General features: G+C 41.2%; 1 protein-coding gene and 1 pseudogene across 1 annotated transcript in view; one reads left to right on the top strand and one right to left on the bottom strand.

The window, feature by feature from the left end:
* Positions 1-312: 312 nt before the first annotated feature.
* On the bottom strand, positions 313-930 carry LOC101835232 (annotated as a pseudogene).
* Positions 931-3,473: 2,543 nt separating this feature from the next.
* Positions 3,474-18,294, top strand: part of Pth2r (parathyroid hormone 2 receptor) — a 74,016-nt gene continuing 59,195 nt past the window's right edge. Inside the window, exon 1 of the mRNA XM_040753443.1 lies at positions 3,474-3,726. Within this exon, the coding sequence (XP_040609377.1) occupies positions 3,652-3,726 (75 nt within the window). The 5' untranslated portion in view covers positions 3,474-3,651. The remainder of the gene's footprint in view (positions 3,727-18,294) is intronic.

Below are 18,294 nucleotides of genomic sequence, written 5' to 3'. Positions count from 1 at the left end.
AAAAAAGCCAAAACAAAAAAAAAAAAACCCCAAAACCTTCTGTCCACATATGTAACTAATTTTTGCTGTGTGCCAGCAAGAACCTGCTTTAAACTTCCATGACAATTTGCAGCACCAGACTGTACCAGACAAGATCAGTGGCTACTGAAAATACCATCAGGACAGGGTATCTAAAAACACATTTGGTAGTGTGGTAGCTATACAAAAAAAGACACTGTACAGTTTAAAAACAAATCTTACATTTCAATTTTTTTCTTTAAAAGGAGTGAGTTGTGTACAGGGGGCTTAAATGCTTTATAGAAAAAAACCAACTTATTCATCATCGTCTTCCTCATTCTTTTCTTCCTCCTCTTCCTCATCCTCTTCATCCTCCTCTTCATCTCCCTCTTCATTCTTTTTCTTGCTCCTTTTCCCCTTTTTTGTTGCTTCCGGTCTTCTGTTAGCTCTGTAAGCATCAGTATCCTTTCCGTGCTTCTCCTTCAGCGTGGCAGCCTTCCTTCCGTAGGGCTGCTTGTCTTCTGCTGCAGAGCTGTTCCACATCTCTCCCAGTTTCTTTGCAACATCACCAATGGACAAGCCAGGGTGCTCTCCTTTGATTTTTGGACGATACTCAGAACAGAACAAGAAGGACGAAGGAGGCCTCTTGGGTGCATTGGGGTCCTTGAACTTCTTTTTGGTCTCCCCTTTTGGGGCGGGGTGCAGTTTTCATTTCTCTTTCATAACAAGCCTAGTCAGCTTTGCCAAGTCTTCAAATGTCCCCTTGTCTTTAGCAGACGTGGTCTTCCACCTTTCTGAGCATTTCTTCAAAAACTTTGAGAAGTTGACAGAAGCATCCTGGTACTTCTTCTTGTGTTCCTCCGGACAAGTTTCCACAAAGAATGCATATGAAGACATTTTGCCTCTCGGCTTCTTAGGATCGCCTTTGCCCATGTTTAGTTGATTTTCGTCGGCGAGGCAGAGTCGCCCAGTGCCCGTCTGGCTCGCGCCTGCCCCCACATGGTCTCTATGGAGCTCAATGTACTGCAATGGCTGTGAAAGCCACAAGATAAAATCTTAGCTGTATAGTAGGCTTGATGGCCCTCTGGCTCCCATTGCCCTTAGAGCTTGAAAGAAGTTGGCACCTTAATCTTACAGGATGCCTCCCTACTTTACAGAAGACAATATCTGAATCTTCTGAATGACTTTCTGCCCGTTTGTAGTCTGACATTCTTTATTTTATGACTTAGAAAGTTTCTCACAGAGGACTCTATCTTTTGGGGAACCACATTTCTAGTTCCTTGAGTTTAATGGAGGGGGTGTCACTTGTATTTTGGTTAGTGAGAAACTATTTTGTTATTTCAGAAGTGTTACCTTTTATGTTGACAATTTTTTGGTGTCCAATGTAGTATAGTAGGGGTCTTACAGGAACACTAGGTACTTAGAGAAACTGTCAACTTGACATTAAATTGATACTTTAAACATGCTAATTAAAAATTACAAACAGAACAAAAGAATGAGAAATCATGTTTGATGAAAAGGTTCTAAGTTTCCAAGTTTATGCAAAAACCAAGTATGCAATATCTTGGTCTGAAATCAAAAAAAGAAATGATAAAATGATGAGTTAGTTCAGTGGTAGAGTCTTACCTTGCATGTGGAGGTCCTGATTTGATCCACAACATTGCAAAAGGAAACTTTGATAGACTTAGATGCATTGAAAAGGAAAAGTCTTTGGCAGTGATCAAAATATTAAAAAGTTAAGGTGAGAATAAAGCTGTACAAGTCATATAAAGACAGACTATTCTAAATAGTGACTACTCTGTTCACCATAGCCCTTTGCCCGTTAAAGTGTCACTACCATAATCACCACCACTATTGTCGTCAGCAGACACAATACTAACCATAATAAATATACTCTTGTGGAATAATCTTTTTTGTACACACTGTGAAGACGTTTCTCTGCTAAGGCAACTTGTGATTGGTTTAATAAAGAGCTGAATGGCCAATAGCTAGGCAGGAGAGGATAGGCAGGACATCCAGGTAGAGAGAGGAAGTCAGAGGAAGAATCTTAGAGGTAGGGTATTTGCCAGTCAGACACAGAGGAAGTAGGATGTACTATGCAGAGGAGAGGCAAATAATCACATGGCAGATGCAGATTAATATAAATGGGTTAGAGTTTTAAGAGCTAGTCGGGAACAAGCCTAAGCCAATGCCAAGTTTCCATAATTGGTAAGTCTTTGTGTCATTATTTGGGAGCTGTTGGTCCGAAGAAAATCTGGCTACAACATTTACTGAGCATCTCTTAGAGGAGTCTGTATTTTAAACTCAACTTTCCCATGAGAATACAAATGGACCCAAAACTTATGTTCTCACAGAATTCATATGCTTGCAGTCTAACACCAGGAAGTGGGGCTTTGTGAGGTGGCTCATTCTGGCACTGAGAGGGTCTCATAAATAGGAGTGTCCTGATGAGGGATCCCAGAGAGATGCCCTCACGGCTCCTGCCATGTGAGGTTATAGTGAGAAGAACCGGCAGTCAGAATCCATTCTGCCACTCCCTTGACCATCAGCTGCTCCAGAACTGTGAGAAACAAATTTTGCTTGTATAAAAATTACTATCAAACCAAGTGAGAGTGAAGGGGAAGGGTTCAGCCAGAGGCTAGTGGTCGAGTATTTTGCAATAAGCCTCCATTTTGAACACATCTTTCTAAGAGCTGCATTTAAACAACTGAAGACAACCCTCGACGATCTACACAAAACTCCATGTATGAGGACAGTCATGACAGCGCTTCTGTGAGTCTGAAGGGAAGAAACAAGCATTTTACTGCTTCAGTCGGTCCTGATGCTGGTCAGAATGCCTTCATGGGTTACTAAAAGACAAAACCCAACAACTCAAAAAGCCACACAGTAAAACGCTATCAGAAGTAACTGGAACGTTTCTTCTGGGACTGTGAGCATTCTCAGGACTGAAACCTTTTATCATCAAAATTCTATTTTTCCTTAGTAATTTGTGCGGGACACACACACACACACACACACACACACACACACATACACACACACACCCCACATACACCCCTCACATACCTGCTCACTTCCATCCCTCCCCACCCAGGGAATATCACCGTAGTGAGGAGAAAATGAATCAGAGAACTTCAGAGGTTTCAGTGGACAGCTGCAGAGACCGACCCTATAACCCCTAGGAAGCCTTTATCACTGACTCCGTGGTGGTGAATGGTCAGCACGCTTTTGGGAAAGAGGAAAGTTTTGGGTTACCCCTCCTAGGACTCAAGGAGTGCCCAGAGATGGTGTGGGAACTCAGAACCCAGTGCAGGAAAGCAGACTCAGTGAGAGTCTAGCGTTGCTGTAGCCCTGCCTTGGGAATCTCGTGGCCTCGGGGTTCCTGGGTGGCGGACTGAGTGACTAGCAAAGGACGCACCTGCATCCTCCGACGCCTCCCCGTGGCTGTGCACAGTGGAAGGCGGGACCACCCGGAGCTGTGATAATCAGGATTTAGGTTCCCATACTCAGGGGCCAGACCAGAGTATCCTGGTCGGTGGCTCCCGCGCCGAAGTGCTCAGCTGTGCCTCCCTCCCCATCACAAGTTTGCTCAGTACCGGTTAAGTAGGCGAGTCTGGGACATAGACACTGCCTGTTCCTTGGACGATTCTGGACATGGCCTGGCTGGAGGCTTTACCCTACGTCTGTGGCTGGCTGATTCTCCGCAGCTGTTTCCTGGTCGGAGCGCAGGTAAGAGCTGGGGCACTGGCGCCTGCTTCCCTAGCCCGGGATGCAAGTCCAGGCGCGCTGGCCTTTGTCCAGCATCGCATCTCAATGCGCTCGCTCGCACAAGACCAAACGTCCTCTTTAGGCGGGAGGTCCCGGGCCCTGGGAGTCCCGACCCCGAAGGGGATCGGGAATGCACAGCTGGAATGGGGAGAAGAACTTTATTTTTCCACGTAATCCCCGGGGTGCTTGATTTAACCACCCTAGTGGTTTTTGTCCGTTGTGGATTCACCATCGTGTTCGAGAACTTAAAACTTCTAGGACTGATGGTATAGTGTAAAAGTGTAACTGCCTCTCTCTGATACAGAAGCTAAGGAACTAGACTGGATATAGATACCACTAGGTTCTTATGTTGAGTAGCGGTGGTCGTTGGAATTTTCCTACTGCCTCTGTCGCTTAGGGCGAAAAGATCTGGGGGATCTTTCACAATTGATCTCTTTAACGTGTTCATCCTCACTTTTCAAGTCAAAGAATATGTAAGGTTCACGGTTTTATTTTTTTCAGATGAGCTAGAAAGATGCTTGGTGTGGTATTCTGCCGGTTGAGTCCGGTGAATAAAAACAGATCCGAGGTTATGTTTCTCCGATTCGGTAGAGGGCGCACGTTGACCATTAAATAAAGATTTTTTTTTTAAACCTTTCCTTCAACAAAGTTAAACGCACCCATGAATCTGTATGTTCCTGTGGTACTTAAAATGATGCCTTTGACTTTAAATGACCAACTTAAATATTAATTATTCAGAAGATACAGGTAAAAACAACTAATCTGCCATGATCACATCAAATCAGAAGGTATTTCTAGGAAATAAGTGCCTTGAGAAATACTAGTCTTTACCTTGCATGATGAGGACGTTTCATGGAGACTTACTCTTAAAAAAAAACCCAAATGGTGGACACATGGGGAAGAACCTGGGCCATTCCTGGGATGATGTGATGGACTCTGGAAATCCCTTATGGAGGCCCTTGCCCTCCCTGGGGAGTGGAGAGGGGATGGAGTGGGGATGAAGGGTTGGGAGGATTGGGGATGGGGACGGAAGGGAAGGAGAGGGAACTGAAAGTGACATGCCTAAAATGTTAAATAAAAAATATGGAAAAAACCCCAAATGGGTAGTGCATCACTCAGTGGGTACTTAAAAATAGGTTCTTTCAAGTTTGCAAGAAGCTTCCAAATTAACGGAAGGAATATGCGTGTCTGCAGGAAACCTTTCTAAATTGGATGGTAACTTTCCACTAGAGTTATTGGACTCTGGTGATCTCCAAGATGCTTCCTAAATTTTTGTATAGTAAAGTATTTGAATAAAACTTAAAACTACTGTCTTCTTGTGTAAGGGGCATATCTGTTCTGACACTCTCTTTAACTCAGTGTCTGGGTTTCTTCTCTCAAGAAATGAGAGATTATGTAGTTCAATAGAGGAATGAATCACCGTGAGATCACGAGTAGGATATTCCATTTGCCTTTTAAAAAATATGTCTTTATTTAAATTAGAAACATGAATGCTTCAAATGTCAATCCCAGCTCCCTCTCCCACCCCTCCTCCCTTGTGTCTCTACCAGCCCCCCTTCACCCCCAACCCAATCCCTACATCATTCCCCAGGGAGGGTGAGGCCCTCCTTGGGGGGATCTCCAGAGTCTGTCATTTCATCCAGGGCAGGACCTAGGCCCTTCCCAATGTGTCCAGGCTGAGAGAGCATCCCTCTATTTGGAATGGGCTCCCAAAGTTCATTTGTATGCCATGGTGAACACTAATCTACTACCAAGGTCCCAGAAATTTCTGAGACCTCCTCACTGACAGTTGGTGTTATCCTTGTAGATCTCTGGAAATCTCACTAGTGTCAGCTCTCTCCTTAAACCTATATTGACTCCATCTTTTATGGTATCTCTCATCCTGCTCTCCTCTATTCTTACCCCGACTCAACCTTCCTTCTCCTCCATGCCTTCTTCTCCCTTCCTTTTATCCTCCTCTGTTTTTCTTGGTTCCCTTTCCCCTCCTTTGCTCTCAATAAAAAAAGTGGGGCCCTCAGCCTGAGCACTGCTGCCTTCTGGACCAAGGGTCTGTTTCTTCCTGGGCCATCTCCTGTAGTGTAGGATACTCTGAAGAGGCTCTGTACTTTGTCCACTAGGGGCCAGTGGCATCCCCTTGGCCTTCACTGTGACAGTAGCAAATATTTTCAGATATTGCCAGATTTCTTTGGTTGTTGAAATTCCTTCTGGGAATTATTTTTTAACATTGATTTTTTTCTCTCTTTTCCATTCACCCTCCCTGTGTGTGTATAGGAATTCGTAAACCTACAGTATGATGAATTAATATATATATGTATATGAAAAACTGAAGGTTTGAACAAATTACCTTTACATAGCTATACAACTTCTGACCTTCAGTTTTCCATCTCAAGAAGAATTATATTGGACTAATTTTTAAAAAATTCTGTAATTCTCAGTTTATTACATTAGTTTATGGGTATTACATATTCTGAAATTTCATTGGTTAGTTGGAGGAATAATAAAGCTGAAACACATTGTGGGTATTATTTATCTAAGAGTTACCTGCTGATTTTACTAGCTAAAGCATAAGAGACAAGGTATTTATGAAAAAATGCACCTGTCTTGATTTATCTTTGGAGTGCCAAGTAACTGATGAATATATCCATAGCTACACATATATTTAAAAATTATAAAATACTGAGAAAACAATAAAGAAGACTCATCAAGAAGACTGGGCTAGTATAAAATAAGTGTTTAATTGTTGATTAACATTGGATCACATCACAAAATAGATAGCATGGACCAGTGCTCATTGATTCTTATAAAGATTGCTGTCATTTTTGTGCAGAAGTAGCCTTGCCTCAAGGTACAATTCAGGACCCATGCATTCATGGTCCTGATGTCATCACAGAGCCCAGCAGCGCATGTCTTAAAGTCAGATGATCACATGACAGCAAGTACCGCCATATGCTTTGTGTTTTCTCTATTGTGCTAGTGGGCTTTCCTGGAAACAGATAAGGGTCTAAGAGTTTTGCTGAGGGAGTGAGTGGTGCCCGAGAAAGTTGAAGAACAGGAGGGAGTTCGGACCTGTGGCGCTGGCTGTAGGTCAGACTGGTACACTTCTGGGAAGTGTGACGTAAAAGATTCCTAGCATCTGAAAAAACTTCCAGAAACTCATGTGGTGGATGGGAGTAAGGAAACCCTGTACAATGCCTGATGTGAGCAGAGACCGATGGGCAGATTCCACTTTCCCATTGTCTTGCTGAAAGGCATGCTAGCTGCGATGGGCCTTCTCTAGCAGGGGTAACAGCCTCAGGAACCTGAAATGCAGCACTCAGACACCTCCGTCTTCAGAAAATCCTAGTGTACGGACTCAGATCCCTCTGCTTTTATTGTCCCCTTCTGTGTAATGAGACAGGGATCTGTGAACTCTACTGACCTATTCTAAAGAATCAGTCTCCTGATTCTGAGTGGATGGCAAAACAAGATACCCTATGATTCCACTTAATTAGTCTCTAAACACCCAGTAATGTGCTAAGCACGCTAGTCTCCCTTTAATTCCCACAATAACTCCATGAGATAGGCACTGTCATTACTTACGATTTTATAGATGAAGGAGTGGGCTAAGAGATATCAGGGAATGCACAAATGCAGATGGTTGCTATTATAGCACAGTGATTTGCACTTTGGCTTTCAGAGCTCCTATCAGTCCTGCTTGTGCCCTCTTTGTAGAAGTCAGGTGGCACTGCTCAGCTAAATTATGCACACACCCCGCCCTCTGTTCCAGTAATGCTTACTACGAAGAGGCAGCCCATGGAGTTTTTCACCTTAGTCTTTGATGAGCACTGAAACTGGTCTGTGCTGCTATACAACTGGGCACAATATGAATGTTCATAATGGGGTACTGTGCACAGCAAAAAGCAATGGGCTAAATATGCTCTCACCAACATTATGAGATCACAAAGCAGGAGATGGGACAGAGAAGCCATGAGACAATGAGAAAATACCATTTACTTATGTTAAAACATAACGCAAAGCACTCATGCGTGCTCTGTGTACGTGTTCAGATAAAGTGCGTGTCTCACATAGGCATATGTGGGGGATAGAGAATTGTGAGTGCGAAGTAAGGGACAAATCAATACATGTAATCACTTGACACTGTGTGCCTCAACCTCTGCGGGCAATCAGAAGAGACAGAACTACCCCAGACCCATCACTGGTAGATAGAACCACGAGGACAGTCCTGGGCCACAGGCAGCTAGGACACTGTTATTAGCAGATTGAAATGTGACTGCTGGCTATCTCCCTGTTGTTCAGGTTGCTGCAAGTCCTGTTGCAGCCAAGCAGAGGATAGTTGACTTATTTTTTTTTCCCTCCTGTCCATGGCCTGAACACATGTCATTTGTCTTCTAGTTAAAAGTACAAGGAAGCTTTGTATCCCCGATGGGATGGATTTCTTGATGGCTACCCTAACCCTGGGACATCTCTTTAGCCCTTGTAGCTGAGAGACAGAGTGATGGAAGGGGCTAGACTTTGCTTTTTCTTTGCAATGTAGCAAGTCATTTTTAATTTATGAGCACTTTCCCCAATTCCTTGTGACTAAATCTATAACATTCTCAGTCAACACCCATTCATTCTATTTATTTTCCAGTCTCTGACTTCAGCCGTGTTGGTCATCTTTCCTTAAGTGGCATTTCATTTCTTCCCTTTTGAGTTTCACTTCTCACACTGTGAAATGGTGGTGATAATACCATTTATGCACAGAATGTGGGAGTCTTAAATCTAAAAAACGTACAAACAAGAAGAAAACAAAAGCATCAGCTTCCTTTTCTCCCAGCTGGATTAGCCAAGCTCCTTTCAATAAAAAGTGATTGGCTGAGATCGGGAGCTGCTACAGGCTTTTGAATTGGTGTGAGAGAGAATTTGTGAGGCCGTTCCCTCCATCTGCGATGCTCTCCTTTTATTCCTTATGACATCTCTAGAACCTAATTTCTTTCTGACAGCAATCAAATCTTTTAATTGCATTATTTATGGCTGTTACAAAATGTATATTATTGAGAGTATTTGATTAATATGTGTGTTAGTTGGGGTTTTCTAGAGGAACAGAACCAGCGGTATGAATGCATATATTTATTAAAAAATGTTTAACCTCAGCTTATGCTAAAATAGCAGCAACAGCAGAATCACACCCTAAGAAGCTGAGAACCCCATCCCTGCTTGGTCTTTGAGGCTGGGTGCCTCAGCTCTTCCAGTATGGTGTTGAAGACCTGAAAGGTTCTTTGGGAGTCCCTTGGTCCTTACTTTACAATGGAAACCTGGAAACACTGGTTCTGACAGCAGCAAAGGGATTATCATCATCAACCTCAGGGTAAACCCACTGAGGGGCCAGAGAGAAGGCCAAGCAAGGTGCAGAAGTCCAGTGAGTGACCGTCCTTCTGCCATCCCATTGTATCTGCTACCAGGAGGTGTCACACACAATTTGAGTGAATCAATTAAGGCAGTGAGGAAAATTCTTCACTGGAGGTTCCTTACCAAGGTAATTTTAATTTGTGGCAAGTAAGTTCCTATTAAAACCAACCACAGCGATAGACTTTCCTCTTTGACCCTGAAGACAAATCAGATAATCAGAAAGCAGCTGTCACCATCCTGCTTAGCAGAAGGGACAGTAGAATGTACTGAAAATTACACAACTGAATGCCAGCATCCTTGGCTTCACAGTCTCTCATTCTCTGTGAGCCCATTCTACTTACAGTTCCATAGGCTAGCTAAGGATTTTCTTTATGTAACCTGGTTAAGTGTATAATCGGCACAAACTAAAAAACAATATAATATTTGCTCTTTGTATAGATCCTAGGAAACCAAGAGGACCTTCCTAACAAAAATACAGTGATAAGTACTCCTGACAGTTCAAACCAGCAGGTGCCCCGGGGGTCGCTCCTGCTCCAGATTGTGAGAATTCCTGAGAGCAAAGTGCAACACTGGACCATATTCCATAAAAGATCATGTTCAATATAAAAGATCATGTTCAACATTTTTAGAAATGCTTCTAAATCAGAGTCATCGACTAAAACAAACTTGGAGTGATGGTAGTTCAGTAGGAGGAGAAATGAATCTAACCTGTGTCCTGTTCTGTCTTGTCCTTCTGTCTGTACAAAAGACTGGGTCCCACGTTACACTTACACCGTACAGTATTGTCAAGGGTAACGCTTGCCCTCGTTTGGACCTGGTTTTGCTTACAGCACATGGATTCCCTCTTTTATTTGTTTCCTATTTTAAATTTAAGTTAGAAACAAGCTTGTTTCACATGTCAATCCTAGCTCCCTTTCCCTCCTCTCCTCCCCATTCCTTCCCAGTCCCCCACTCAATCTCCACTCCAGTTCCCAGGGAGGGTGAGGCCCTCCATGGTGGATCTCCAGAGTCCGCCAACCAGGGTAGGGTCTAGGCTCTCCTTCAAGAGTCCCGGCTGAGAGAGCCTCCCATTTTGTGGCATGGGCACTCAAAGTCTATTTGTAAGCCAGGGATAAATACTACCCAAAGCCCCATAGATTGCCTAGGCCTCTTCACTGACACCCACATTCAGGGGGTCTGAGTCAGTCCCATGCTTTTCACACAGCCATCCATCTAGGGTCCAAGAGCTCCCCCTTGTTCAGGTCAACTGTTTCTGTGGGTTAAACCAGCCCAGTCTTAACTCCTTTGCCCATCAGTTCTCCCGTTCTGACACTGGGTTCCAGGAGTTCAGTTTAGTGTTTATCTGTGGGTATCTGCCTCTGCTTTCATCAGTTACTGGATGAAGGTTGTTTCTCAGCCCCTCTGGCAGTGGGATTGGATGCTGTCACTCCCCCAATTCATGTCTAAAATCCATAAATGTGTGATTACATACCATGTTTCTCTTTTTGTGACTGGGTTACATCACTCAGGGTGGTTTCTTCTAGTGCCATCCATTTGCCTGCAAGTTTCAAGATTTCATCGTTTTTTTCCACTGAATAGTACTCCATTGTGTAAATGTACCACATTTTCTCTATCTAATCTTCAGTTGAGGGGCATTAGGTTGCTTCCAGGTTCTGGCTATTACAAATAATGCTGCTATGAACATAGTGGAGCAGATGCCCTTGTTGTATGAACGTGCATCTTTTGGGTACATGCCTAAGAGTGGAATTGCTGGGTCTAGTGGTAGATTGATTCCCATTTTCCTGAGGAATCTCCATACTGATTTCCAAAGTGGCTGTACAAGTCGGGACTCCCACCAGCAGTGGAGGAGTGTTCCCCTTTCTCCACATCCTCTCCAGCACAAACTGTCGGAGTTTTTGATTTTTAGCCATTCTGACAGGAGGAAGATGGTATTTCACAGTTGTTTTGATTTATGTATCCCGGATGACTAGGGATGTTGAGCACTTTCTTAAGTGTCTTTCAGCCATTTTAGACTCCTCTATTGAGAATTCTCTATTTAGTTCTGCATCCCACTTTTTGATTGGATCCTTTGGTGTTTTGGAGACTTGCTTCTTTAGTTTTTTGTAAATTTTGGAGATCAGCCCTCTGTCAGATGTGGGGTTAGTGAATATCTTTTCCCAATCTGTGGGTTGCCTTTTTGTCTTGCTGGCTGTCCTTTGCCTTAAAGAAGCTTCTCAGTTTCAGGAGGTCCCATTTATTAATTGTCGATCTTAGTGTCTGTGCTACTGGAGTTATGTTCAGGAAGCGGTCTCCTGTACCTATTTGTTCAAGGGTGCCTCCCACTTTCTCTTCTAATAGGTTCAGTGTGGCTGGATTTATGTTGAGGTCTTTGATCCATTTGGATTTAAGTTTTGTGCATGGTGATAGACATGGATCTATCTGCAGTCTTCTACACGCCAGCCTCCAGTTAGAGATTCCTTCTTTCGGAAGCCTTTCCTTGTTCTCAGAACTGCTGACTAAATTGCTCAGAAATCTGATCTATTCTAAGAATAATTTCACTCACAAAGGCTGATTGTCACATCTTTACATTGGATAATGGGGGAAACTAAGGCTTAACTCCTGGGTTTGCCACTAAAAAATCTGTATTTACTTAGTGTGTGTGTTTCTCTGTGTGGGAGTGTGTGGGTGTCTGTGTGTCTTTGTTGAGTGTATGCCTACATGTGTGTGTGGATACATGCCCGTGGGTACACCTGTAGATATCAGAGAGAATGTCACATGTCTTTCTCTAGGACTCTGAACATTTTCATTTGAAGCAGGGTTTCTCCTTGGACCTTGTTGACCTTTCATTGTCTCTTCTGGGTCCAAAGCCAGCTAGCCCCTGAGATCCTCCTTCTCTGCTCAGAGTATAGCTATAGGTGTGAATAGGACACCTCCCGTGTTGTCTGGGTAGTGTTATCCAAACTCCAGTCATCACAATTGCCTAGTATGTACTCTGAGGGGCTTCTGTAGCTTTACTGGGTCCACCTTTATGAATGGCTATGGAAAACTATTTAATTTATAAGTTCTCATCTTAAGTTTTCTTTATATTCTTAATTGATATGCTTAGTTGTTACTGCTGTAGGTACAAAGAGTATCCATTGTTGTTTACAAGTTTATAGTTTAGTGATCATATTATTAGTAGTGATTTTATATCACAGCTTCTATATAAAATGACCTTCTTATTACCGATTGATGTCAGTCATGTTAGTTTTTCTAGTCTCTACCTTTCCCCAGGATAACACAGCTGTGTTCTAATGGCAGATGTGCTGCTTCAGGGATGGCATGTGTTACAAAAGGCTTGGCTATTAGCCTTTGATGCTATTATGTACCCATCTATCATTTGCTACACCCTCTGATTTTCTGTAATCTCAAATTCTGGTTGCTAACTGCCTGAAGGAAATGATCTTCTTAACAATTTGTCATGTCTCAAATTAGGTCAACACTGTTTGGACAGTAGTAACTATTGTGTGCTTGTCATTTCCAAATGGAAATGGACTCCGTAGTCATACAGCGTATCAAGAATCACCTCAAGTAACAGAGAACACACTGGAAAATTGTCTGGGGAGTCCACACCTTCCATAAGTAACTGGGTTATAACAAGCCTGTGGCTGGACACTGCATTTTATTTGTTCCTATATCAACAGTAGAAGGTTTTGAGTTCTGACATATAAGGAACTCAGGTTTCTTTGGGTTATTAATACAGTGTTAGCAATAAAAAGATTTTTTTGTCTAAATCTGAGTCCAAGACAAAAATGGTCTACAATCCTATTTACTATTTATCTATGTTCCTATTAAACTATTACATACCTCCAATTATATGACATATGAGATTAAGTATTAGATTTGACATTACAGAATGCATTTTTCATTTTCCACAACCATTTTCCTGCTTTATGTACTCATTCTCTTTTCTTTTCACTGTTCTTCCATGGTTTCCAATTATGTATATCTTGCTTTCTCCAGAGTCTGTTTGATACAACTACAAAACACTAAGCATTTTGGTCTTTGTTAAAACTGATTACTGCCCATGACACACAAACTGGGGTTGGTGGGGGAATGTTTATACAACACAGAGGCTGATAATTTGAAATTGTTAGATTATGTTCCATATGAGCTGAGGATCATTGTTTTGGGTCTTAAGCTGAGTTGGGCTATCATAACTGTTCCAGATACAGTTGCAGAGAAGTGACAATTATAGAAACTCTAAGAACTAAACCATCAGTCAGCAGCATTTGAACTCAGTCAAGCATCACTAAGTAGAAGGAAAAATTGGATTTTTAAAAGTGTGTCTAAGAAACCAGTACTTGAAAATGGTGAAATAAATTATGTCAACATAGAACTCAGTAGTGTAAGAGTCACACTTAAATATCAGTATTATTGTATACTGTTTTTGAAGATGGTTCACATGGGGAATATAAAACATTGATGAGTTTGATCATGCATCATTTTCACATTTCTGAAGAGTTCTGCCCTGAAAACCTTTTACTTATCAATTTTACCTAATTAGTCAAGTTGAGTAATTTCACAAAACCAAAGGAGGATTCACTCTAGAGATTACATTCTTGATATAGGTGGTGACATCTACAGTTAAGGATAACTTCATAGTACATCTTACATAGTTGAGTGTCCTTCAGTATTTTTCCTAACTGCTCCATAGGCAGTAGCCACTGTACTATTTGTTTTCTCATATATTTTACATCTTCTATCAGCCAATAAAGGCAGTGCATATTTTCTTACAATCATTCTCACTATAATAGGTAATTCTGAGTTGATATAACTTGAATTCTCAAACTTCTTTCAAAAAATTTATCCACTTAAAAACAAATTGGCAAACTGTAGTCTGACATCCAAATATGACCTATCATCTACTTCAGCACAGGTTGAGGGCTAGGAATGAGTTTTATGCTTTTGATATTTGAATAAAGACCGAGAGAAAGACCAAGGTTGACATCCACAGCAAAGCATGTTGACCCTAGGTGCTGTTGATATGGCTCCTCACTTCTGTGGCCTTCCATTTCCAAATATGTTACTTTAGTCCACTCTCAAGAAAAACACTGGGTAAATATTAACTACAGACTTCATGTAAAATGCCTGATCAATGATTCCCAAACTATGAAGATAATTGAAAGTGAGGAAGTGTGGAAAATCCTAAGAAAATATCATGAATTGTACTATGACATTTTGGTGAGATGTCGGAACATAAGAAGACATAAGTTAAAATGTAAGGAAAGCTGTATAAAGATCATGTGTGCATAAGTGTAGTACTAGTACATCAACATTAATTTGTCACTTATAAAAATATATTTTATTCACTTGGGAGGCAGAGGCAGGCGGATCTCTGTGAGTTCGAGGCCGGGCTGGACCGATAGCCTCCGAAACAATACAGAGAAACCCTGTCTTGTAAAAACCAAAAAAACCCCCAAAAATATGTTTTATTAAGATAACAAAAGTAAAACAGCACGGGGATAGATGAGAACCCTACATCATCTTCTGTAACTCACTTTTTCTAATTTTTAAATTATTTCTTTGAGAGTCTTATAAAATATGTTTTGATTATATTCTTCCCCCTCCAACTCCTCCTAGATCCATCCTCTTTCCTAGTTATCCAACTGTATCCTGTTAAGTTTTTAAATTCTCACCAAGACCATCTATGCAGCTCATATAGTCTTGGATGTATGTGGAACATGGCCAATTGTCTTAGTTAGGGTTTCTATTGCTGTGAAGAAACACCATTACCATGACAACTCTTATAAAGGAAAACATTTAATTGGGGTGGCTTGCTTACAGTTTCAGAGGTTCAGTCCATTATGGTGGGATATGGTGGTGACCAGATAGATATGGTGTTGCAGAAGTAGCTGAGAGTCCTTCTTCTTGTAGGTAACAGGGTCTGTCTCACTGGGCCTGACTTGAGCATATATGATACCTCAAAGCCCAAATCCACGGTGACACATTTCTTCCAATGAGAGGACACCTACTCCAACAAGGCTACACCTCTTAATAGTGCCACTTCCTTTGGGAGCAATTTTCTTTCAAATCATCACATCAACCTACTAGGGGCCACATCACTAAAGAAAACTGAATTTCCTTTTCCCAGCATTTATCGATTGCTAGGAGCTCCTCAGCTAGGAGTGGGATTTTGAACCCACCTCTGCTTATCATGCTGGGGCTTCACCTGGTTTGAACTTGTACAGGTCTTGTGCATGCTGTCACAAACTGCTAACCACAAGTTTATATGTGCAACTGCCCATCTGTATTTGGAGAATACTTCCCTTGATATCATCCACTGCCTCTGGCTCTTTCCACTTCCTCATCTTCAATGATCCCTGGGCCTTGACAAGAAGTGGTATGGTAAGGATGTTGCATTTAGGGCTGAGCATTTCACAGTCTTTCATTTTCTGCACCTTGACCAGTTGTGGGTCTCTGTTAATCACCATCTACCCCAAACAGAAGCGTCTGTAATGAGGGTTGAGAGATGAACTAATCTATATGTGCAATGCTAAGTCATTAAAGATCAGTTTATTAAGTACATTTAGTAGAATTATAGTAGTAGGTGCACCCATAGGGCCTATGGCCTGTCAAGCCACAAGTTTTTGGTCCCATCGATTGTGCCAGATCTCGGTTTCATCTTGTACAGTGTGCTTTAAATCCAACTGTAAAGTGGTTGGTCACTTCCATGATGTTACTATTGCACCAGTCTTGTCAGGTTTGATGTTATTTTAGCTCACAGGGTTCACAACTGAGTAAGATTGGTGAAGACTTTTCTCCTCTGTTAGTGTGCATAGGATCTTCTAGCACTATGAAACAAGACAGAAGGAATGAAGCTTCCAGGTGAGAACTAGCTTGATTTCTCCATATTGAACCACATACCAGCTTCAGCAACAGGGTCTTACGGTCAAGTCTGGAGGGTAACCAAGGGCATTGACAATAGCCTCTAATATTTGGGAATCTATGGGACTTTATGGGCCAACAACTCCAAAAGAGGAAACCCATTCCTGGCACTGGGTTTTTTGTTTGTAGTGTCTACTAGGGACATTGTTGCCCCTTTATAGTGTAACTCCATTTAAACCACATATAGAGAAGCTTCTGCAGTACTAGGTTTTCATATGACTTTGAAATGTCTTTAGGGTTTTTCATCCCACCTAACATTTCCTTCTGTACTCCACCCTCCCATTTCTTACTCCATTTTATGCTTTAGGTTCCTAGGTTGCCAGCAGAGTCTTTGTTGACATGCAGATATTGAAATTGAAAAAGTCAGTCTGTTAGGGCTAATGTTCTTTTTTTCCTTTCTCTCAAACCACTATGGGAGATCATAAGGGTGTCTGTGCCCACCTTGCTAGGCTACACATTCAGACTCCCCACAGTTGGCTGTTAATTGACTGGGGTCAGACTATTCATGTCTGTAAGTTTTCTGTATTGTCAGATACTCTTTTCCTTCCTTGGGTTCAGAGGCTTTTCTTGAGGCCATTTTATCTTTGTTAGTGTTTTAGAGTTTCCATTGACTTTAACTGCACATTTATGGTGTATGAGTCAGAAAGAAAATGCAAGTCGCTTTCTACAGTGTCATTCTCCAGGATCTGAGGTCTTGGCCTGGTGTGCTTTCTTCTCTGTGTCTCACAGAAGATTCTTAATTTTATCTTCCTTCCTTCCTTCCTTCCTTCCTTCCTTCCTTCCTTCCTTCCTTCCTCCCTTCCTTCCTCCCTCCCTCCCTTTCTCTCTCTCTTTATTTCCATCTTTCTATCATCTATCTAATCAGTCATCTACTTATCTATATATCTACCTACCTATCTATCCACCAACTGACCAACTGACTGATCTATCTATCTATCTATCTATCTATCTATCTATCTATCTATCTATCTATCTATTTTCTATCTACCTATCTATGGACCTTCCTCTTATCTATTCTTCCATCCTATCTATTTATGAATGTATTTATATATCTATCATTTATCTATAATCTATCTACTGATCTCTGCCTATTTATCTCTATCCCAGGGTTTTTAGTTGTGGTTTCTGGGATGAATAGGGGAATATATGCTTATTCTATTGGTCCTAAAATTCCAGAGTGCTTCCTCTTGAATATTTCTAGTTTATTGCATCATAGCTACTTGAAAATGGAATACATAGGTATTGTAATTATTGTAATCATGAGGACTTCAATATTATGACATTAAGAATTTATACCTATCATGAAAAATTTATGAACTTTCATTATAACACACACTACCAAATCAGGCTTCTCTTATATCTTAAGCCTCTGACATTGGAATTCAATATTTTATTTTAAGTTATGAGTGATCACTTTCCCAGAACAAATGACTAATTTCTGTTTTTCTAAATGTGACACTTTGTTGTGGATGCAATTGTTGCTTTTGGGGTAATAGAAACTGGGGAGGAAGATTGCTCCAGTTTTAACTACACTATCATTTTCATGTCACTCCAAGGTCAGGAACAACGCTTGCACAAATGTGCTCAATGTCCTTGGTATTATGTTCTTGCTTCACAAAGCAGATGATTTTCATATAAAAATAATAAAATACTAATCAAATGGATAAAAGGTATGTGGGTGTATATCTTACCATTATAAAGTTCCTGGTTTTAAGACAAGGAGATGAATAGAGATCATTTAGAGTAACCTATTTCTTTCACAGGTAAATAAACTCAAAGTCAGATGTGTGTTATGTTCAGGTTTTCCTGATCATTTTCCTTGTAGAGTTAAAGTTATTCTTCTATTTCTATATAACATAATTGTCATATTGTGAAAGAATTAGTAATGTATTGTGCCTTCATAATATGCTAGGCATTCTCAGTATTTATTATTTCTTCTAGTTACATTGAATTATTTCTAATGTAATTACCTAATCACCTTTTAGAGTTTTCTTACATTTTCTGATACTATATTAAAATTACCCCAAAAGATGATGTTGATAGTTTCCTTTTATTACTTTGATTAAATACTGGACAGAGCAACCTTAAAGAAGGACAGATTTATTTTGGCTCACAGTCTCATATCATTCAGTCTTTATGATTGCTTGACACCTGTGAAATCTGGTAAAACATCTTGACAGCATGACCATGTGGTGGAGAAGAGATGTTCACTTATTTCATGGCCAACTAGGCAAC

Source organism: Mesocricetus auratus, unplaced genomic scaffold (genome assembly GCF_017639785.1).
Source record: "Mesocricetus auratus isolate SY011 unplaced genomic scaffold, BCM_Maur_2.0 Super-Scaffold_100010, whole genome shotgun sequence".
Classification (NCBI taxonomy): domain Eukaryota; kingdom Metazoa; phylum Chordata; class Mammalia; order Rodentia; family Cricetidae; genus Mesocricetus; species Mesocricetus auratus.
This window is presented reverse-complemented; position numbering and strand designations above follow the sequence as displayed.